Source organism: Macaca nemestrina, chromosome 10, assembly GCF_043159975.1.
Source record: "Macaca nemestrina isolate mMacNem1 chromosome 10, mMacNem.hap1, whole genome shotgun sequence".
NCBI classification, from domain to species: Eukaryota; Metazoa; Chordata; class Mammalia; order Primates; family Cercopithecidae; genus Macaca; species Macaca nemestrina.
The window spans coordinates 93,275,086-93,298,530 of NC_092134.1; the positions used below are offsets into that span (position 1 = coordinate 93,275,086).

Consider the following 23,445-nt stretch of genomic DNA (forward strand, 5'->3'; position numbering starts at 1 on the left):
AAGCCTGGGAATGGCGAAACATACCTCCTGGAGCTTCTGACCCAGTGGCCCTGACCCCTCCTGTGGAACTTGTGGCCTCTGAGAGAAAAGAAAGCAAGAATGAAGTCTGCAGTATGGGGAGTGCAGGGTTATGTAACCCTAGGAGCCTGTCACCCAAGCAGCCATGGTGTAGCATTCCCTGTGTGGCTTTGAACTTGCCTGTGTTGTCGTTCCCAGGCTCCAGAGTCTTTCCAGAGAATGCCCCAGTGGTAGCTATTAAGAAAGAGAAGGGTAGTCGTGGGTCAGTACCTTGTCATCATCAAGTGGGCAGAGAATAACAACCTCACAAATGGCCAAATCTGTATGCTTATTCAATATTTCAGGAAACCAGGCTTTAAATCCCAAAAGGTCATCCATAGACTCCTCATATAACATCCTTCCCACGGCATAGTACCAAAGGAATTTAACTTATTGGGTCTCCATTTCTCTAGATTTCAGGAAGAGGCTCCTAGCAGCTATCACTCTAGATTCTCTACATAACTATCCAATGGCTGCATGATTACCTTGGGAACGAGCGGGACGGTCTGCTTAAAGTGTATAAATAAATTAAATTTTGAGTTTGTGATTTGCTATCACTGAATTGCTATTTTTGAGTGTCTGATTTGCTATTAATTTCAATAGCGAACCTGCAGTTACTTTTGCACCAACCTGATATACTTAATAAATTAAGGTAAGATTTTACCTAATAATGTTCCATGTGGAAAAATATGTGACATGCATATATTTCAAGCAATAACCTTTAATGGATATTTTTTAAAAGTGAGTGCAACGACCCAGCAATGCTCACCGGTGGTTATTCTACCTCTTGTCGTTGCACTTCCACCTAGGGAAGCTATGGCCCCTGAGAGACAGAAAAACAGGGAAGTCATATTAGGAAATATTCAAGGACCATGAAAAGAACATGATGCAACTTCTTGAAAGAACAGCAGCAGAGGAGACATCGAACATCGAAATATGGGAGGAGCTCTGAAGGTTCCCTGGCAACCTGCAGACTCACCCGTGTTGGAACTGCCAGGGGCAAGAGTTGTGCCAGGAGCTGCCCTGCTGGTGGCTGAAACACAAGGAAGAGTGTGATCACCATGATGATCAACTTTTCCCTTTCCTGTAGGCCTGCCTCTAAAAACTATCTAGGCCTATCTGAATTATTTATAAATGGTACTTTCACCGATTCTTCCTGAGGTGGTACTCTGTATAATTATCGTTATCCATTTTACTAGCAAAACAATCAGAAGGTCGAGTTCCTCAACCTAAGGCAATATTTCTGGTCTTCCATCAGGGGACAGGTGGTGGTCTCCATGTTTACCATTTTACTTCCCAGAATATGGAAGACAAAAACAATTTTCCTGGGACTCTTACACATCAAGAATATACTAAACATTTCTCTTGCTTCTAAGTCATCAAACCACTCTTTAGGAACGTTTCTAAGGTTCACTTAAGTTTTCTCTTCTTCCCTACAACAAAACTGTTCATAGTTCCTAGTAATACCCTGGAAACATTTCTATGTAACCTCACAGGAGGAAGTTCTCAGAACAAATGCAATAGATATCCCAGTATAAAAGAGGCTATTGGCAAAGTTTTAGAAACTATAAAATCTAAAGGAAGTTCTACTGGGCCTAAGATTCATTATCCCTAAATAAATGCATAATATTCTGCGGAAAAGTCACTCCCAAACAAGTCATCCTAATGAGTCAAGATTCACAGTAACATGCGAATTATGGGCTGCTCATCCTCATCTGCTCTGGATTCAGTTCCTGTACTGCCCCTGCCTCCTGTGAAAGTTGTGGCCTCTGAGAAAAGAAAGAATACGATCAAGGGGTCTGGGAGATACTGGTAAAAAGCATTGAGTCACTTTTTCACGACTGCAGCTCTACAAAGTCATCATGCATTCAAGATGCAGATTTCCTTCCCATTCAACTACCTGTGTGGGAACCTCCAGATGTAAATGTTGTCCCTGGGAATTCACCAGAGGTACCTAAAATGAGAAGGTAAAGGAGCTAATAGGACAAACAACACTGGAAACAGCAATGCTGCCTTGATCCACTGGAAGACCTTTCCTCAGATTCTCTGTTTCAGAGGGAAATGAACCATGATGGTTTTCCCTCCAATGCATTGACTATTGTTTTGCTACTGACTACTTCTTCCATCACAGCCTATTTAGAAAGAAGAAAGTTTAATCGCACTTTACAGATTTCATGTCCAGTGACTTGGCTCTCTGGTGATCTAGGAGCAAGAAAAAGTCTTGAACATTCTAAGTGTTTTCCTTTATGGAACAGGTAATCCTGTGATTATCATGTTTTTAAGAATAAACACATAGATGTTTATAGCTTCCTTTAATGTCTTTATGTAGCCTATGCCAACTGGCATGCAATCCTGTGAGCTGCTGCTGACACCAAGGGCAACTGTGTTGGTACCAATTGAAGTAACCAGAGTGACATTCTACATAAGAATATGCCTGTCACTCACCTCATATTCTAGAAGAATTTTCACTGTGTCTGACAGTGAGAAGAAGAAAGTCTCTGCCTCATGTGATTTACATTTGTGGAAGAGGGAACACAGGAAATAAACAAGAAGTATAACAAATATGTTTGAGAGATGGCAGCAGGTGATAGTGCTTTGTGGAATCATGATGAGCAGAGCAGGGGCAATCAGGGTTCCAAGAAGACTGCTGCAGGTCAGTGGGCCTCAGCCAGGTGTCCAGAGAACTAACACTGTCACGCAGGTCATGGAGCAATGCCTGACATACATAAGCCAGTGAATCAAATTCTTTAGCAGGACTACTCAGGATGGTCAGAATACATGTTGTGCTTCCAGGCAAGAAGTAACCCCCTTTCCTTGGCCCCCATTCTCATTCATGTGTTCACCTCAGCACAACAGGGAAATGAGGAGAACCCTGAGATCTGGGACTGACGAAGCTTACCTCCTGGAGCTTCTGATCCGGTGGCCCTGACCCCTCCTGTGGAACTTGTGGCCTCTGAGAGAAAAGAAAGCAAGAATGAAGTCTGCAGTATGGGGAGTACAGAGTTATGTAACCCTAGGAGCCTGTCACCCGAGCAGCCATGGTGTAGCATTCCCTGTGTGCTTGTTGACTTGCCTGTGTTGTCATTCCCAGGTTCCAGAGTCTTTCCAGAGAATTCCCCAGTGGTAGCTACTAAGAAAGAGAAGAGTAGTCACGGGTCAGTACCTCATTACCATGAAGTGGGCAGACAGTATCAGCAAATAAAGAGACACAGTTTGCATACTTATTTATTATTTCAGTAAACTGGGATTTTTTTTTTTTTTTGAGACAGAGTCTCACTCTTACCTAGACTAGAGCATAATGGCACAATCTCAGCTCACTGCAACCTCCACGTCCTGGGCTCAAGCCATCCTCCAGCCTTAGCCTCCCGAGTAGCTGGGACTACAAGCAGATGCCACCATGCCCAGCTAATTTTTGTATTATTATGATGATTATTATTATTTGTAGAGACAGGGTTTCACCATATCACCCAGGCTGGTCTCAATCTCCTTGGCTTAAGTGATCCTCCCACCTCGGTCTCTCAAAGTTCTGGGATAATAGGCATGAGTCACCATGCCAGGCTATAAACTGGGCTTTTTATGTCTAATAGTAATCTGCATATTCTTCATAAAATATACATGTGACAAAATATTTACCAAGTAATTTTTTACTTATTGGGCTTTCTTTCTTCTAGAGTTCAGGACTAGAGAGGTAGAAGCTAACTCTATCTCACAGCTTCTGTTCAAAGCTGTTCAAAGCAGAGGAAATAAGAACAAAATCTGAGAATCTGAAACCTCAGTCAATGAATAATGGTAAGATTATCTTTAATAATCCTCAGTATTGGAGAAATGATTAGCATGGATACATTTCAGTCTGTAATCCTTTGGGGGTATTAATGGCAGGTGAATGCAATGCTCACCTGCGGCTAATCCACTTCTTGTGATCCCACTTCGTCTAATGTATGTTGTGGTCTCTAAGAGAGAGAAAAGCAGAGAGGACATATTTGGAAAATATTGAAAGGCCATGAAACAGATATATTATTCATGGATAGAACTGCACCAAATGAGGCGTCTAACTATGTAAAGATCCTTGAAGAGTTTCCTGACAACCTGTAGACTCACTTGTATTGGAACTGCCAGGGGCAAGAATTGTGCCAGAAGTTATCCCAGTGGTGGATGAAACATCAAGAGGACTGTGGTCATTATGGTGAAAGAATCTAAGCATATCATCATTATATCCAAAAAACTCTTTTTCTGGTTCTTCCCTGATGATAGGCCAGATGTATTTTCTCATTAACAAATTTATTATCAAACTAGTAAGAGTGATCAATTTCTCAACATGTGGCAATAGTCTTGGAATTCCATGAGAGGAAGATAGGTGGTTTCCTCCCATATTCATTGGCTTTACTTTAAAAAAATTAAGCTTAATGAGAATTTTAGACATTCATAAAATAATTATTATTTGTATTGCTTTGGGTCATAGAAACCTTTACCAGCCATGATTTCAAGGTTCGTTTACCTTGTCTCTACTTCCCAAGAACAAAACTCTTTTAAGCTCATACTAAAACCCTGGAAGTGTTTATAACCTTATAGGAGAAATTTCTCAAAACAAATTGAAGAGGCATCACATTCAAAAGACACTATTGGTAATTTGTGTGTATTTAAAAAAAAAATGTAAAAAAAAGTTCTTCGGGCTTAGATTCATTTTCCCTAAAAATAAAATAAAATAAAATAAAATAAAATAAAAATGCACAATGTTCTGCAGCAAAGTTCACTTCTAAACAAGTCATAATAATAAAAGTCATAATTCAAATAACTCCCAAATCATAGCCTGCTCCTCACCTGCTATGGATTCAGTTCCAATACTGCCCCTGCTTCCTGTCACAGCTGTGGTCTCTGCGGGAAAAAGAGAATCAAGAGGTGTAAGGAATTGAAGATACAAGGAAAAAGTTATTTTATGATTGCAGCTCTAAAAAGTTATCATACATTCAACATGAGGATTTCCTTCTTGTTGAACTACCTGTGTGGGAATCTCCAGATGTAATGGTTGTTCCTGGGAATTCACCAGAAGTATCTAAAATGAGAAGAGTAAAGGAGCTAATAGAGCAAAGAATAGTAAAAGAAGTTATATGATCCTGAACCACTAGAGGCCTTTCCTAAGAACATGTGTTTTGGAAGGAAAGGAACCGTGAATGACTACCCCTTTATTTCTTTGCCCCTCAACTGAACATTGTTGCTTCTGGGATTCCCTTTCCATAGATCCCAGAGAATGTGAAAGGAGACTTTATCTCCCCCTCACCTGTTGAACTTCCAGAAGCTGGGCTCCCTGATGTGACAATGATGTGTTAAGAAGAAAAAAGCAGACTACCTTCTATCTTTATAAATATTTCTCATCAATTACTTGAGGTATTTTGATATTCACATGTTTAAAAAAGAACTCTCTAACTCTAATATTGCCATGTGATGACTTTATTCAATCTATGCTACCTGGCTTGGAATTCTGACTTCCGGTGAAACTATAGTTGTACCAATTAAATAGAATGAACTACTTCAAAATAATTTATTTCATCATTCCACTAATATTTATTAAGCAACTCTTCTGTGCAATATTGTTTAGGACCTTGGGATGTATCAGTCAGCAAAATGTTCAAAGATCTTTCTCCTAATGCACCTTACATTCTAGCAGCTGGAGGCCAGCAATGAACAAGAAATATAATAAATAAGTCAGTGTGAAAGATGTTAGTAAACACTTTGGGAAAAAGGCAAATTGTATAAAAGGCAAATTGTATGCCCTGATTGGTGGGGGGTATCCAGCAGCTTGCCTTATCCTTGCTACATAATAACTAGCTTTGCAAGCCTGGGCTGCTAGAAATCCAGAGGGATAAGCCAGATGAGTGCAGGGAATTCCTAGGCACAACCAGCTTTGTGATTCTGGCATGCTGTGTTCCCAGAGAAAATGTAGGCCCCTTTCCTCAGCCCACCTTCACATCAATGTCTTCACTGCAGAGAACAGGGATTTGATAAAAGCACCAAGGCCTCAGAGTAAAAAACTCACCTCCTGGACGTTCTGCTTGGCTGGTGTCACCCCCTACCATGGAAGTTGTGGCCCCTGAGAGAGAGAGAAAAGAAAGGAAGGAGTGAAGACTAGTTTTTGAGAGAGTACACACGGCGCTGTGGGCAGAGTATGTCAACAAAGGTGCCTATGTCCAGATTTTGCATGTATTTTCAGACTTGCCTGTCTTGTAACTTCCAGGTTTCAGTGTTTTTCCAGAGACTACAACGGTAATACCTACAACGAGAAAGAGATGGTGTCACTAGCTGAACTCTATTTCCACTTGGTTTCTATAGGAATCTCAAATCCCCACTTAGAAGCAAACTATTACTCTGAACTCACAGTGCTAGAAGAAATTCATATTTGTCCCACGCAACATTTCTTTCCACAGCAATTTTACTGAGACAGTTATCAACTATCATGTCCTTCTCTTTGGGGGAAAGATAAGAATTTTCTCCCCATATTACTTATTTATCTGTCATTGGTTTGACATCATGATGGTTTAGTGAGGGACTTTGTAAGCTCAGGAAATAAGGAGACTGTCTAGTCTTTTTTATGAATTTTCTCAATATAGCATATACAAATCATGTAGATATTTTCAGAAGACTATTGAAGGTGTCATTAGGAATTACAGGTCTTAGTCTAGCAGCACTCACCCGTGGCTCTTCCAACACTTGTTGTTCCACTTACTCCTAGGAAAGTGGTGGCCTCTAAGGGAGACAAAGGGATAAGAGTTACCTGGAGTATATTTAAGGATTGTGGAGAAGATATGGTGCTACTCCTGCAAAAAATAATACAAAGGAGATGTCTAATTATGGGAGGGCACGTGGAAGATTCCATGTCAACCTGTTGACTTACCTGTCTTGGAACGGCCAGGGGCAACAGTTGTGGCAGGAACTACCCCAGTGGTGGCTGAAACACAAGGGAAAGTGGCATCACCACAGTGACTCCTGTTTGTCTCCTGAAGACCTGCCTCTAGAAGGAATCTGTTTACATCTTTAAGATGTCAAAGGTCACTTTCTCTGGCTGCCACTCTGATGTGTTTTCCCATTCATTAATAAACTACCAATGCAGTCAAAGGGGCAAAATTTGGAGATTACACCTGACATTCCATAACAGCAAAACAGGTGGTTTTCTCTCATACTTACCCATTACACTGCCAGAGCTAGAAGACAAAAAATTCTTTATTTCATGATAATTTAATCTATTTTTACTTTTCTTTCTAATTTTTATATAAGTATACATATTTCTGGGGGTTGTATGGGAGGTTTTGATATATGTATATATTATGTAATAATCAAGTCATGATATTTAGCTTATCCATCATCTCACTTATCATTGCTTTGTGGGCAGAACATTCAGAACCTTCTTGTCAAGGATATTTGAATGTACACCATAATATTGTTGACTATAGGCACCTCACTGCTACAAAACACCAGAACTAATTACTCCTAATTGTTCCCCATTGACCTAATACTATAATTATGTCTCTTGCTTTGGAGGCAAGGAAACATCTATACAGGCATGTTTTTAAAGTTCATTTGTGTTATCTCTACTTCCTGGAATCAAAACTGTTTTCTAACCTCTACTATTACACTGGAAATATTTATACATTATATTATGTGGAAATTTCTCAAAACAATTACATCCCATTTACACCTCATCTAGAAGAGTCAACCCATTCAAAAAGAGGATTTTAGGATATTTATAGGGAAATAGTAAATTAAAAATATATTTGGCCTCAGTTACATTGTCTGTAAATCCATATTTCATATTCTGTAGGAAAGCCTACTTCTAAGCAAGTCATCCTCATGAGAGTCATGATTCATGGTAAATCCCAAATTGTGGGCTGCTCTTCCTCACCTGTTCTGAATTCACTTTCAGTGTTGCCCCTGCTACCTGCGAGAGTTGTGGCCTCTGAGGAAAGAAAGAGGAAAATCATGAGGTCTGGGGAATTTGAGATATGAGTAAAAAACATCGAGGCGCTATTTTATGACTGCAGCTCTACAAAGTTATCACGCACGCAAAATGAAGATTTCCTTCTCATTGACCTACCTGTGTGGGAACCTCCAGATGAAATGGTTGTCCCGGAGAATTTACCAGAGGTAGCTAAAATGAGAATATAAAGAGCTAACAGAGCAAGCAGTACTGGAATCAGCACTGTGGTCTTGAACCATTGGAAAATTTTCTTGACAACTTCTATTTTAGAAAAAATAAACACCATAATTTTTTGTGAACTTATTGTTTAATGTTCTCGCACTGACTATTCCTTCCACTGTACCCTAGCAAAAAAAAAAAAAAAAAAAAAAAGAAGGAAGCTTAATTTCACTTTACTGATTCCACTTCCAGTGATGTGGCTCCCTGCCATTCCAGCGGGAAAAGAAGGAAACATTTTGATATTTCCAATGTTCTTATTTGTATAACTGGTGATAGTGTGATAATCAGGTATTTAAGAATACACTTATGTCGATATTTTTACATTTTCATGGTGTTTTAAGTAGCCTCCTTGACTTCCTTCAGACCCAATAAACTGCTGCTGACACCAAGTGAAACTGTGAAGTAAACAGTGACTCTCTACATGAGAATATGCCTGTCACTCATCTCATATTTTGTAAGCATTTCCTCTGTGCCTGACATCATCCTCTCAGTGAAGAGAACAGACAAAGTATCTGCCTTGTGAGACTTGTGTCTGTGAGAGAGGAAATAGAAAATATGCAAGAAGTGTAATAAACATGTTAGAGAGATGGCAACAGGTGAGAGTGCTTTGTGGAATCATGATGGCCTGAGTGGGGAGAATCAGGGTTCTGTGGAGGCTGCTGCAGGTCAGTGGGTCTCAGCTAGGTGTCCAGAGAACTAACACTGTCACACAGGCCGTGGAGCAATGCCTAACTTAGATGACCAAGTGGCAGGAATTCCTTAGCAGGACTACTCAGGATAGTCAGAATATATGTTGTGCTTCTAGACAAGAAGTAACCCCCTTTCCTTAGCCCCCATTCTCATTTATGTGTTCACCTCAGCACAACAGGGCAATGAGGAGAACCCTGAGGTTTGGGACTGGCGAACCTTACCTCCTGGAGCTTCTGTTCCAGTGGCTCTGACCCCTCCTGTGGAACTTGTGGCCTCTGAGAGAAAAGAAAGCAAGAATGAAGTCTGCAGTATGGGGAATACAGGGTTACATTACCCTAGTACCCTAGGAGGTTATGTTACACCTGTGCAGCCACGGTGTAGCATTCCTTGTGTGCTTTTTGACTTGCCTGTGTTACCATTCCCAGGTTCCAGAGTCTTTCCAGAGAATGCCCCATTGGTAGCTATTAAGAAAGGGATGGGGCAATGGGGGGTCATTACCTCATTACTATGAAGTGAGAAAAGAGTATTAAGCAAATAAACGGACACAGGCTGTATACTTATTCATTATTTCAATAAACTGGCCTTTAAATGCCAAAAACTAATCTCTACACTTCTCAGATAATATTCTTCCCATGGTCTATTTACCCAATTTTTTTTTAACTTATTAGGCTTCCTTTTCTCAAGATTTCATGAATAGGGAGATAGAAGCTAACTCTAGATTTTCTATGTAACTGTCAGTCAAATGGCTGCATGATTACCTTGGGGGGCAATAGAAGAGTCTGTTCAAGCACAAGAAATAAGAATGAAATTTGAGATTCTGTATTTAGTCAGTGAAAAATGGTAGGAACTTTCCTAACAATGTTAATATGGGAGAAATGAGAGTATGGATACTTTTCAAGCCACAGGCTTTATTGGATCTTATTAGCAAGTGAGTGCAATGAACCAGTAATGCTCACCTGTCGCTATTCCACCTCTTGTCTTTGCACTTTCTTGTAGGGAAGTTGTGGACTCTGAGAGACAGAAAAACAGAAAAGACATATTTGGAAAATATTCAAAGGTCATGAAACAGATAGGGAATTACTCTCATAAACAATAACACCAGAAGAGATATCTAATTATGAGAGGAGCTCTGAAGAGTTCCCTGTCAACCTGCAGAACCATTTAATTCTCAATGCAATCAGAGGGGCCAGTTCTTCAGCTGGAAGCAATATACATTCCATGAGAGGGAGAGACACAATTTTCCATACTCACCAATTTACTGCCAGGAATGAAAGACAAAAAATTAAGTTTGCTGGAAATTTGAGATGTCAAGAAAGCACTAATAATTTTATTGTTTTTAGGGCATGGAAACCTCTATTTACAAGTATTTCTAGGATTCATTTACATTATCTCTCCTTCCCTGGATCACAAATGTTTTTTACTCCTACTAATATCCTGGCCATACTTACATATAACATTACAGGAGAAATTTCTCAGAACAATTACAAGAGACATTTCACTTCTAATAGGATATTGGTAAATTTTTGGGAAAATATTTAATTTAAAGGCAGAACTATTTGTGCTAAGATGCATTGTCCAGAAATAAATGCAAAATATTCTGTAGGAAAGCCTACTTCCAAACAAGTCATGCTTATGAGAGTCATGATTCACGGTAAATCCCAAATCATGAGCTGCTCCGCCTCACCTGCTCTGGATTCAGTTCCAGTACTGCCCCTACCTCCTGTGAGAGTTGTGGCTTCTGAGAAAAGAAGAAAATAAAGAGGTCTGGGGAATCTGAGATACTGTGGAAAACTATCACAGTGCTAGTTTTTTATTGCAGCTCTGCAAAGTTATCATGCATTCCAGATGAGGAACTCATTCCCATTCAACTACCTGTGTGGAAGCCTCCAGATGAAATGGTTGTCCCAGATAATTCTCCAGAAGTACCTAAAAAGAGAAAAATAAAGGAGCTAATAGGACAAATAATACTGGAATCATCAGTGGGTTCCTGAACCACTAGAAGCCCGTTCCTAAGAGCTCTGGTTTCCGAAGGAAATTAACAATGAATAATTTTTCCCCAACTATTGACAGATGATTTGCTACGGATTATCCTTTCCCCTGCAGCTTATTCAAAAACAGTAATAGCTTAAATTCAATTTAAAAAAGAAGGATACTTAAATTCACTTTACTAACTTCACTTTCAGTGATGTAGTTTCCTGGTGTTCCTGGAGGAGGAAAAATGTCTTGAACATTCTAAATGTTCTTGTTTGTGTAATTGACAATATTGTGATAATCGGATGTATAATAATATACTTCTATGAGATATTTATACCTCCCGCTGGTGATTTTAAGTAGTTCATCTTACCTGGCTTGGGACTCTGTGAACTGCTGCTGGTAACAGGTGAAACCGTGGTCGTAGCTGTTGAAGTAAACAGAGTGACACTCAAAATAAGCATATACTTGTCACTCATCTTATATGCTGTAAGCAATCCTTTGTACCTGACATTCTCTTCTCAGTGAAAAGAACAAACAATGGTCTCTGCCTTGTGAGATTTCCATTTGTGGGAGAGGGAACACAGAAAATAAACAAGTGTAATAAATATGTTCAATAGATGTCAGCAGGTGATAGTACTTTGGAATCATGAGGGGCAGAATGAAAGAATTGGGGGTTCTGAGGAGGCTGCTGCAGGTCAGTGGGCCTCAGCCAGGTGTCCAGAGTACTAAAGTTGTCACACAGGAAATGGAGCAATGCCTGACTTAGATAACTCAGTGATAAGGTTTGACTCTCAGTCCCCACTCAAATCTCAGGTTGAATTATAATCCCCAGTGTTGGGGGAAGGAACCTGGTTGGAGCTGATTGGATCAAAGAGGCTGGATTTCCCCCTTGCTGTTCTTGTGATAGTGAGTTCTCACGAGAACTGCTTCTTTAAAAGTGTGTAGCACTTTCTCTTTCACTCTCTCTCTCCTGTCACCAAGTGAAGATGTACTTGCTACCCCTTCGCCTTCCACCATGATTGTAAGTTTCCTGATGCCTCCCCAGCCACGCCTCCATACAGCCTGTCTCAGGTAGTTCCTTAAAGCACTGTGAGAATAAACTAATACAACCAGTTTCTGAAATTCTTTAGCAGAACAACTCAGAAGATCAGAATACATGTTGTGCTTCCAGTTAAGAAGTAATTGTCTTTCCTTGGCCCTCATTCTCATTTATGTGTTCACCTCAGCACTCCACAACAGGGCAAGGATGACAATTCTGAGGCCTGGGACTGATGAAGCTTACCTCCTGGAGCTTCTGATCCAGTGGTCCTGACCCCTCTTGAGGAACCTGTGGCTTCTGAGAGAAAATAAAGCAACAATAAAGACTGCAGTATGAAGACATACAGGGTTATGTAGCCCTAGGAGCCTGTCGTCTGAGCAGCCAAGGTGTAGCAGCCCAGTATGCTTTTGGACTATCCTGTGTTGTCATTCCCAAGTTCCAGAGTCTCTCTAGAGAAGCCACCATGGTATTAAGAAAGTGGGTAATGGGCAACAAGCAAATAGATTGATAAAATCTATATTCTTATTCAATATGTCAGTAAACTGGGTTTTGAATGCTAAAAGGACATCTGTGTATTTCTCATATAATATCCTTCCCACAGTATATCTACCAAAGACATTTTTACTTATCGAGTCTTTTTTTTCTAGAGTTCTGAAACAGGGAGATGGGGGCTATCTCTAGATCATCTATGTAACTGTCAATCAAATGACTGATGACTGCCTTGGGTGTGGAAAGAGAACCTGCTTACAGCACAGGAAATAAGAATGAAATTTGAGTTTCCGACCTTTCATCAACGAACAACGGTAATTTCTTGATCAGTACTCAATATGGGAGAATCCAGTCACATGGATTCATTTCGCACCACAGTCTTTATTGAATATTACTGGCAAATGAATGCAATGACCCAGCAATGCTCACCTGTGGCTATTCCACCTCTTGTTGATGTACTTCCTCCTATGGAAGTTGTGACTTCTGAGAGACAGAAAAACAGAAAAGACATATTTGAAAAATATTCAATCACTATGAAATGAATAAGATATTACTCTTAAAAAGACAAGCACCAGAGAAGACATCAAATTATGGGAGGAGCTCTGAAGAGTTCCCTGCCAACCTGCAGACTCACCTGTCCTGGAACTGCCAGGGGCAAGGGTTGTGCCAGGAGCCACCCCAGTCGTAGATGAAACACCAAGAGGACTGGGATCACCATGGTGATTAATCTTTCTTTCCTACAGACCTGCCTCTAGAAAGAATCTAAACCTAACTTATATCTAACTAGCACTTTCCCTAGCTCTTCCCTGATGATGAGCCCTGTGTATTTTCTTACTAACCATTTTATTACCAAAGCAACCAAAGTGACAATGTTCTCAACCTGTGATAATCTTCCTAGTATTCTCGGTCAGGAGGACAATGTGGGTTTCTCCCATGCTCCCCTGTTCTCCTCCCTGTGTCTTGGCTGTCAGATGCAAGAGTGGTGCCTGCTGTGGGGTGGTTGCTGAGAATGCCATGAGTGTGCTGAGAACTCCAGACGTTGTGAAAATATTTAGCTCTTCATTTGTGAAAAGGAAGCACTAACACAGGGCAGGTGTGTTTCCTGGGTTCTTGTAGCTCCTCTGTGTTTCTCAGCAAGTTTTATCACCCCCTCCTCTTCTAAAAGCTTCTAATGTTTGTAATCTCACAGCAGAAGTTACTCAGAACAATCAGTATAATTGTCCTATCTTCCAGGATTAGAAGTATGATTCTGCACTCTGTAATTAGTAGCTTTTCTGGAAAAATGTCTGTCTAAACTTATAAAGAATTTGTTGGCCAAAAACGTAGTATATTAGTAAAGTAAATACAAACTGCTTTCCAGAATCCTCCTCTCTCTAGTCTCGCTATGAGCGTCAAAATCAGTGATAACAAGAAAGACATGAGTTGCTCCTTCTCGCCTATTGTGAATGAAGCTTCAGTGGTGCCAACGTGTTCTGCGGAAATTGTGGCCTCTGAGACATGATTTGGAATTGTAAATTCTGGGGAGTTGCGATAGAGGGAAGAGAGATTTTGTGTTATTCATCAGAACAACCTACAAAAAACATCATTTCATCTGCGCATCCATAGAGATGGTTTTCTTTCAACTTTACCTGTGTTGGAAATTCCTGTTTCAACAGATGTCTCAGAGCCTACTCCAGTGATACCTAAAACAAGAAAAGCAAATTTAGCAAATTCATCATGGAAGCAACTAAAAGGGCATTTCTCAGGACTTAATGTTATAAACGGTGCAAATGCTAAATTAAGAGTGTCCTTCTCTCATTTCATCTCCTTGGCCCATTTATTCACAGGCAACTTGCCAGTGAACACCCTTACATTCTAGTCTGCTGACAGAGGGATGGGGGCTCATTTCATGCCTGCCTGTTTCACTTCCTGTTATGTCTTCCTGGTGTACCAGGGATGACTACAGAGGAAGGAAAATGAAAGATAAAGTTCTTTATAAATATCTCTGTGATACTTTTGTGGTTGATTTCATGTCATCCCTAAAGCATACCCATGCATACACATACACATGCACAAAACTCATAAACGAGTAAGAGCCAGCCTACATTTTCTTTATGGAATTTTACCTGTGTTGGAAACTTCTGAACTGGTACTGACTTCAGAAGAAATGATAGTGGTGCCTGTGGAAAAAAATTGTGTGAACTTTAAAGCAATGATGGTCTCATTCCTGACTTCAGAGAACTAGTTCTGAAAGCCAGGACTCAGGCACACTTGTCGGAGGGTCATGAAAATGTCAGTTTCAGAGGGATTCACAATTTGACTTAGCCTTGCGTAAAATGTGTCCTCAACCTTCGTATTCTTCTGTTTTAAGCTGCAATCCCAAACAATGAATCAACAGAACCCAAAGTCTTGGAATGAGAACACTCACCGCCTGACAGTCCTGCTCCAGGAGTCCCTGTAGCAGTTGTAGCCTCTGAGAAAGAAAAGAAAGGAATGAAGTAAGAACATGCTGGACGGTTGGGTCTCGTGGATCACATCTATAATCCCACACTTTGGGAGGCCGAGGCTGGCAGATCACTTGAGTCCAGGAGTTGGAGACCAGACTGGGCAACATAGTGAAACCCTGTCTCTACAAAAAAGAGCCTGTAGTCCCAGCTACTTGGGAGGCTGAGGTGGCAGGATCACCAGAGCCTAAGAGGTCAAGGCTGAAGTGAGCCAAGATCATGCCCCTGTACTCCAGCCTAGGGAGCAGAGTGAGACCCTATCTCAAAGAAGGAAAGAAAAAGAAAGAAAGAAAGAAAGAAAGAAAGAAAGAAAGAAAGAAAGAAAGAAAGAAAGAAAGAAAGAAAGAAAGAAAGAAAGAAAGAAAGAAAGAAAGAAAGAAAGAGAGAGAGAGAGAGAGAGAAAGAAAGAAAGAAAGAGAGAAAGAAAGAAAAGAGAGAGAGAGGGAGGGAGGGAAGAAGGAAGGAAGAAAGGAAGGAAGGAAGAAAGGAAGGAAGGAAGGAAGGAAGGAGAAAGTAAAGAAAGAAAAAGAAAGAAAGAACGAAAGAAAGAAAGAAAGAAAGAAAGAAAGAAAGAAAGAAAGAAAGAAAGAAAGAAAGAAAGAAAGAAAGAAAAAAGAAAAGAAAAGAAAAGAGAAAAGAAAAGAAAAGGAAAGAAAAGAAAAAGAAAAGCATGCTGGGTCAACTGTATTACCTAAGTGGCTCCCTCCAGGATGTCCTGGTATGTGGTGACTTACTGAGACATAAGTTCCAGGTTTGAGGGTTTTCCCAGAAATACTACCAAAAGTTCCTGAAATAAAGAAATGGTGGTCCACATGCCATGACTAGGGCATTGCTTTTTCAAAAATGAGTATTTCTTACAATATATTAGGATGCGCTTTCTTTGAGCTTTCCAATGGCAAAAATTTATCTGTGTTTCCAATGTAGCATCTCTTTCTTATAGCAAATTTTCTGACAACATTCTAGATGCTTTAGTGTCTTTGAGATTCAGTGCTTGGAAATGGAAGTTTTCTCAGTACATGTATATCCAGTGGCCAGGGACTTGACTTCTTAGGGCATGGAATGAGCTCCTTGAGGTAGAAGGAAGTCAGGCTCCTCAAGCTTGACATTTATTACCTAGTAACTGTTTTGCATTTTTAAAAGGTTTAGTTTATGGAATAAAGTAGTGTGGCTACATTTTAGGCAACACTGCTTAATGAAAGATGATCAAAAATGCAGTAATGGCTTAGCAGGCTGAGCTGGAGCTATTCCACCTGCAGAGATTCTACTTCCTCCTAGGAACTTGTGGCCTCTGAGGATGAGGAAAAGAACAAAGACACAATTGGGAAGACATTAAGGATTTGGGATTATTATAGTGATAATTTTGCCTAGAAATAAAACCTGAGGAGATAGCTCCTTGAAAGAAGTTCCAATGGGAAGATTCCACTCAGCTTGTTCTCACCTGTGTTAGAACTTCTAGGGGCAAGAGTTGTGCCAGTGGTTACCCCAGTGGTACCTGAAACACAAAAAGTCCAGAGGTCACTGACTCATTCTGCCATGAGAACATCTGAATCTAGATGCCATCTGTGTGTTCTTTGCTATAACAAGTAGCCTTTTCTGGGTACTTAAAAAATCTATAATTCTATGAGTTTTTCTTCTTGAACTATTCCATTTGTAAATCACAGGGAGTGGCAACGTTCTCTACTTGAGACGTCCTTTCCTGGCCTTCCCTGACAAAGATGAAAGATGATCTTCTCTTGTGTTCACCTAGTTTGATCTCAGTATGCCTTAGCTCTCTACTACAAAAGACAGTTTATACTGAGTACCTGAGGCAACGAGAAACTGCTGAGCATTACTCCTTAATGGGGTCAAAGAAGGCTTTCTGGAAAAGACAGCATCTAGATCTTTACTATTGCTTAGGATTTGTCTATGTGAAGTCCAGGAAGGGAACATCAGGCAGAAGACATAGTGAGAGCCAAGGTTTAGGGAAACATAGCAATATGTGTTGTATAAACATAGAATGAGTGAAAAATAACTGGAAATTTAGCTCAAATTCAGTGAGAAAACAACTTCCTAGTGATCAGTTTGTAACATTTTATAAAGGAACTTCTAACAGTGCCACCAACTAATTCAAGTGAGGCTAAAAGTTGTTATGTAAAGGGGGCTAATGAGAACTTTGGAAAGTAGATGGAGTCTCCAAAAGCTCTAATATTACACTAAAGCACTTAGAATTTACTTGAAGGGAAATGGGTAGCTGCTACCATGGATTGATGACAGAAATGATATGAACAGAGATAACAGTCAATAGAGGACCACTGACTGCTGTTTCAGATAGAACACATCTGAGAATAGAGAAAACTAGAAGAGAGGAAACTTGCCTACAATAGTCTAGACTAAAGGAAATGTAGAGGAGTAGAAAGAGCTCAGGTGTTGGAATCAAAAGAGTTGTGTGGTTTTAAACAGGTTAAAAATCTCTGAACCTCAGTTTCCTTACCAGCAAATTAGGGAAAATAATGCCTACATTATCCAAATGAAATAGTGAATGAAAGCTAAACATATTTCAGCTGTACTGAGTGTTCGTTATATGCAAAGCTCCCCAGGTAAGACATTAATGATACATAAGACTTGGTCCCCTTTCAACAAAGGTAGAATCTAGTGGATCAGGGAGACAAGTATTGAAATCAATCACCTCATCAGATAAGGGCCATAAAGAGGTTTTAAATCAGTGAAAAATAAGACAAAAATGCCTGTTTTCATGGAACTTATATTCCAATGTAAGCGCTAAAAGGATCAGAAGGAGAAATTTTTTTTTTTCAAAGTGAGATATTCTAAAGAATCAGCTTCTAGGCCATCTGTGGTGGCTTATGCCTGTCATCCCTGCACTCTGGGAGGCCGAGTGGGGCAGATCACCTGAAGTCAGGAGTTTGAGGCCAGCCTGGCCAACATAGTGAAACCTCATCTCTACTAAAAAAAATGCAAAATATTAGCCGGGCGTGATAGCGCACACCTGTAATCCCAGCTACTCAGGATGCTGAGGCAAGAGAATCGCTTGAACCGAGGAGTTGGAGGTTGCAGTGAGCCAAGATCGTGCCACTGCACTCCAACCTGGGCGACAGAGCAAGTCCCTGTCTCCAAAAACGAAACAACAACAACAAAAAACCCAAAACAACAACAAAAAGTCGGCTACTTTTGCTTATCTTTTAAAACTGTTTTTAAGTTTAAAAAAGAGATACCAGGATACATTAAAAGCTAAATAGTTTTCTTGTAAATAGTAGGTGACTATTAATATGCTGAGAAATATGGTGCTACCTCTTTTTAATAGGGGAGATGTTTTGGGAGTTTTTTTGGTTTGTCTGAGTTTGTATACTTGTATACAATCAGTGTAGAATTTAAGTATTATATAAAGGATTCAATACACCTTTATTATGATTTAAGAAGACATGAGAATAGAAAAATCAAAAGCCCTATGCTACAAAAATCAAATTTGAAGTTCATGTTTTATTAATCAGATAATAAAGACTTCTGGTACCATGTGTTCTATTCCATTAATGTAACATTATTTTTTCAAATGCACATTTATAATCTCATATTTTCTCACCTGCTACTTCAGGCTGTTTTGATGGCACTGAAATTTAAAAACAAATATATTTATAAATGTATATATTTGATTAATTTCCATTTACAAAGATTAATTTGTATGTTAGGTTATAATTTGAGAAGCATGTCACACACAATCCTTTAAATGTTTTTCAGTGCTCAAATGGAAAAAAATAGAAATTATATTTCAAGCACATTGTACAGAAATAAATTTTCATGTCATTGAATTTCAGCTTACCTACAATGAGTTGTGGTGGAATTCTAACTGAGCTTACTAAAGGATAAATTAAATCCATATTTAAATTAAAGAATTTATTTGAATTTCCTTTAAAAAATTTGCTTCAGTGGGTCAAATGCCTTGATAATTAAATTTTGTTTAAAAAACAGATGTTATTTCCCACAGAGGCTTATCTTAGAAATTTAAGTCAGATTAAGTGTTCTCTTGTGAGACATATTGTAAAGTGCTCTTTTAAAGAATCATGTGGCCGGGCGCGGTGGCTCACGCCTGTAATCCCAGCACTTTGGGAGGCCGAGGCGGGCGGATCACAAGGTCAGGAGATCGAGACCACGGTGAAACCCCGTCTCTACTAAAAATACAAAAAATTAGCCGGGCGCGGTTGTGGGCGCCTGTAGTCCCAGCTACTCGGGAGGCTGAGGCAGGAGAATGGCGTGAACCCGGGAGGCGGAGCTTGCAGTGAGCCGAGATCGCGCCACTGCACTCCAGCCTGGGCGACAGAGCGAGACTCCGTCTCAAAAAAAAAAAAAAAAAAAAAAAAAAAAAAGAATCATGTATGATTTCTATGATTACAGATTATCAAACTGAAAAAAAAAACACTGCCTTTTTTCCAAGCAAAATATTTATACACAGGTAATTGTTATTTGGTTACATTTAATTAAAGCTGTCTTGAAATTATAAAATGCCAAAAATGATAAAATACATACTGTGCCTCAATAGTTACACACTGTGTCCCAATGGCTACCTGTTTGTGGCCATGTGTTAACTTATAATTATGTTGCTCAATATATAATATGAATCATGCCAATTTGTTTACATTTGCATAACCATAGATTGAATAAATAATTAATACAAATTTAGTTTGAATTAAATTATTGAATTATTTTCTAGCGATCAGTTGGTAAAATTAATTTACACAGGAGACTTTATAACAGTAGTTACAATAATGTGGCATAAATCTTCATCAGAAAAAAAAAAAAAAGGTAAGCATTCTATTCCTTAAACTATTAATGAGCAATGTAGTCATTAGAGTCTGGGTTCTGTTAGGGACTTGCACATTGAGAAATGACGTATTTCTCAAGTACTGTCATACTAAGTATATTACTAGTTGAGAACCTTAAACAATAATATACTGTAGCCTTGAAATAATAATTCTGTTAATTTACTCAGTGTTAGGAAAAAGAAATTGCCCTGTAAGTATTTGTGAATCTTTTTTTAAAAAGGAAAGTTATAAAATTTGGACTTATAAAACAATAATGTTATAGTTTTGTCAAATAAAATTCTCCGAATCTTATTTCAGAATAGGAAGTGCTGTAGTTTATTACATTAAAAAACTTATTTTTCTTACCTGCTGCTCCAATTCTTTTAGTTAGAAATGGGAAACATTTAAGCTTTGTAATTTTAAAAGCGAGCTTTATTGATGATTTTGTTTGTTTGTTTGTTTGTTTGTTTGTTTTGAGATGGAGTCTCGCTCTGTTGCCCAGGCTGGAGTGCAGTGACCTGATCTCGGGTCACTGCAACCTCCGCCTTCTGGGTTCAAGTGATTCTCCTGCCTCAGCCTCCTGAGTAGCTGGGACTACAGGCATGCGCCACCATGCCCTGCTAATTTTTATATTTTTAGTAGAGATGGTGTTTCACCATGTTGACCAGGATGGTCTCCATCTCTTGACCTCGTGATCCACCCGTCTCGGCCTCCCAAGGTGCTGGGATTACAGGCATGAGCCACTGCACCCAGCCTATTGAAGGGTAATTAAATATCACTGTATATTTTGCTTTAGCAAAGGAAGGCATCACATTGAAGAGCACAGTTTTGGAATCAATAAACAATCAAGAAAAATATTGATTTCACCATTTGGCGTGCTGTAGAAACCTATCAACTTAGGTAATATCTTTGCCTAAGTTCCTCATGAGCAAAATGAGATAATCATGTTCATTCAAGTAATTTATGAGATAATATATTTAAAGACATTGTAATTAACTGGCATTATTATTATTAATGATATTGCTGTTTTAAAATAAGCAATGAGCATGAAAAAAAATCAAAAACACATCTGACATCCCCCTGCTTACTTACCAGTAGTGGTACTTCCTGGTGCAATTGTTGACCCAGGGATGGCTCCCGTGGCAACTGAGATTAAAAAGCATAAAGTCAGGAGCAGTGTTCTTATTTTATTGAAGCACTATCCAGATATTTATCAACATAACTACTTTGAGCCCAGTTGTAGTTCCAGTACCTGATGTGGAAGCTATGCTTTCACCTTCAGCTCCTAGGGAAGTTGCAGCAGGCACTCCAGTTGTAGCTGAATTTAAAACAAATGAAAAAGAATCTTAGTAGAATAATTCAAAATTTTCATATGGACTTCTCCCTAACATCTCAAATTCAACTTTCAAACATGAACCTATGATCTTCCCACCACAAACTGCTGCTCCTTCACAGTCCCTATTTTAATAATTGATAGAAACACCATCCCAGCAACTAAATATTAACCTGAAAAATACCCTTAACAAAATCCCCATCAAACCACTGCCAAATCCCCTTGATGGTTCTCCAAAAATAGGTTTTGAACTTTTCCCTTTTTTTCCATCCACCACCATAATTTATTTTAAACCATTGCCTCTTACCTTGATTGAGCAATAACTTCCTAAAAAATTTCTCTGCTTCCGTTCTCGCCTTACACAATTCTTCACATTTGCAGTCTTACTGATCTTTTAAAAATGGGAATCCTGATCATGTCACTCTTCTGTCTCACATCTTCAGTTAACTTCCCTCAGCTCTTAGCAACAAGTCTACAACCCTTAACGTGTGTGGCAAGGCTCTGTTCTATGTGATCAGGGTCCTTCTGACTTCTCTGGGCTTATTTTGTACACCCTCTGGCTTCCTAACAGGGCACTGGGAACCCTGGCCTCTTTCCACCTTAAACTTTCTAAGAGCCTGTGATTTCCCCCATGGAGCTCTTCTTAGCATTTCCCTCCCTGTCTTATCCTCTTTGACTACTGCTTCTTCATTCTTTGGGACACCAGGTGGAAAGTCACTTTCCTGGCACCCTCACCTTATTCTTAGCACTTAACATTAATTTTAATACTATTGAGATACTTTTCTCTTACTGGCTAAATCCCCCACTAGACAGGATGTCCTGAGAGCAGTGACCCTGTCAGACTCATTCACTTCTGTGCCCACACACTTATCACAGTGCCTGACACACAGATGACAATAAAAATAATTAAACAACATTTAATTAAACAGTAAATGTGAGACACTGCTGTTATAATAGAAAATGTCCAAATACTTCTGGTATAGTAGACTTTTCATTAATCTGATTTTCTTTGGGAGGTTGGCATTTGGCATATCTGAGACTCCATCGAGATATCCCCTCCAGGGAATATATTTCCTTTCTGCTCTAGTTTATACCCACTGCCACACGAGGGAGGATGGTGTAGAAGGTAAGGAATAGGCTCTGAGGACAGACCTTCCTGGTGTACATTATCACTTACAGCAGCTAACTAAACTTCTCCTTGACTTCCTCATTTGAAAATGTGAACAAAAATAGCACTTATCTCAGTAGTTGCTGTGAAAATTAGTGACATGTTTACACATCTCATAACAGTTCCTGGCTGCCCAAAAAGTGCTGAAATATTTTCTTTAAGCTTCTTCATGTAAGGTTTGTTTCCTGATAAAATCAGCACTGTAAAGACAGATAATTTGTTTTCCTTCCATCCTAGTCCTAAAACACCTAACAAAATTTAAGGTCCTAAATACTATTAGGTTGGTGCAAAAGTAATTATGGTTTTTGCCATTACTTTTGCACAAACCTAATAGATGATTTGGATCTGACTTTCTAATTTCCTTATTTACAATATACTCATTACCATAATTACATTGACCAGAAAACCTTATGTTCGGTTTGGGAGGCCAAGGCGGGCAGATCATTTGAGGTCAGGAGTTCGAGACCAGTTTGGCCAACACAGTGAAACTCTGTCTCTACTAAAACTAAAATAAAATAAAAATAAAAAAATAGCCGGGCACAGTGGTGCGTGCCTGTAATCCCAGCTATTTGGGAGACTGACGCATGAGAATTGCTTGAACCTGGGAGGTGGAGATTGTAGTGAGCTGAGATCTTGTCACTGCACTCCAGCCTGGGTGAGAGTGAGACTCTGTCTTAAGAAAAAAAGAAAAAGAAAAAGAAAAAGAAAAAGAAAAAGAAAAAGAAAACCTTACGTTGAGCTACAGTTGAGACCAAATTCTTCCAACCCCACTTGCCTGATTTTCCAGGTGTGGTTAATCTGGTCCTGCTTTCATCTGCTCCAGGGCTGGTTACATATGGTTCTTCAGTTTTGCCTGGTTAAAGCACTACTTGATTATCAGCTTTACATGGTTCATCTTAGTAAATATAATGAACTTACTGCCCCTTATGTAAAATTCGAATTTAGATATCAATAAATCTAGGTCATCTCTTAATCATTTCTCCCCAATTTAGGTCATTGGTTAAATCATAATTGATTCATCTTACAATCATAATTGGAGGTCTTAGCCAGGCTTATGTTGAACCACACCAGAGTACCCAGGTGAGCCATGCCTGCTGGGTTCCCAACTGTAGTGGCCCCAGAGTCTGGTGCTCCAGCTGTGCATCCCTTGCCAACACCTACAGTAGCCCCCATGAAAACATAAACCCAAAAAGTCTAATATTCTGGAAAGCCCCCTCATTGTTCACCAATTTGAGTT

General features: G+C 39.4%; 1 protein-coding gene across 1 annotated transcript in view; it reads right to left on the reverse strand.

Annotated features, from left to right (window-relative positions):
- Window positions 1–23,445, reverse strand: part of LOC105470179 (mucin-19) — a 191,360-nt gene that overhangs the window by 66,048 nt on the left and 101,867 nt on the right. The window contains exons 56-84 of the mRNA XM_071071871.1: window positions 20,960–21,025; window positions 20,800–20,853; window positions 18,492–18,518; window positions 16,356–16,409; window positions 14,842–14,886; window positions 14,540–14,593; window positions 14,063–14,116; window positions 12,864–12,917; window positions 12,189–12,242; window positions 11,277–11,330; window positions 10,805–10,858; window positions 10,617–10,670; window positions 9,889–9,942; window positions 9,154–9,207; window positions 8,141–8,194; window positions 7,949–8,002; window positions 6,944–6,997; window positions 6,742–6,795; window positions 6,089–6,142; window positions 5,054–5,107; window positions 4,876–4,929; window positions 3,954–4,007; window positions 3,131–3,184; window positions 2,957–3,010; window positions 1,958–2,011; window positions 1,037–1,090; window positions 827–880; window positions 199–252; window positions 25–78 (exon numbers count right to left, since the gene is read on the reverse strand). Coding sequence (XP_070927972.1) covers window positions 25–78; window positions 199–252; window positions 827–880; window positions 1,037–1,090; window positions 1,958–2,011; window positions 2,957–3,010; window positions 3,131–3,184; window positions 3,954–4,007; window positions 4,876–4,929; window positions 5,054–5,107; window positions 6,089–6,142; window positions 6,742–6,795; window positions 6,944–6,997; window positions 7,949–8,002; window positions 8,141–8,194; window positions 9,154–9,207; window positions 9,889–9,942; window positions 10,617–10,670; window positions 10,805–10,858; window positions 11,277–11,330; window positions 12,189–12,242; window positions 12,864–12,917; window positions 14,063–14,116; window positions 14,540–14,593; window positions 14,842–14,886; window positions 16,356–16,409; window positions 18,492–18,518; window positions 20,800–20,853; window positions 20,960–21,025 — 1,542 coding nt within the window. The remainder of the gene's footprint in view (window positions 1–24; window positions 79–198; window positions 253–826; window positions 881–1,036; window positions 1,091–1,957; window positions 2,012–2,956; window positions 3,011–3,130; window positions 3,185–3,953; window positions 4,008–4,875; window positions 4,930–5,053; window positions 5,108–6,088; window positions 6,143–6,741; window positions 6,796–6,943; window positions 6,998–7,948; window positions 8,003–8,140; window positions 8,195–9,153; window positions 9,208–9,888; window positions 9,943–10,616; window positions 10,671–10,804; window positions 10,859–11,276; window positions 11,331–12,188; window positions 12,243–12,863; window positions 12,918–14,062; window positions 14,117–14,539; window positions 14,594–14,841; window positions 14,887–16,355; window positions 16,410–18,491; window positions 18,519–20,799; window positions 20,854–20,959; window positions 21,026–23,445) is intronic.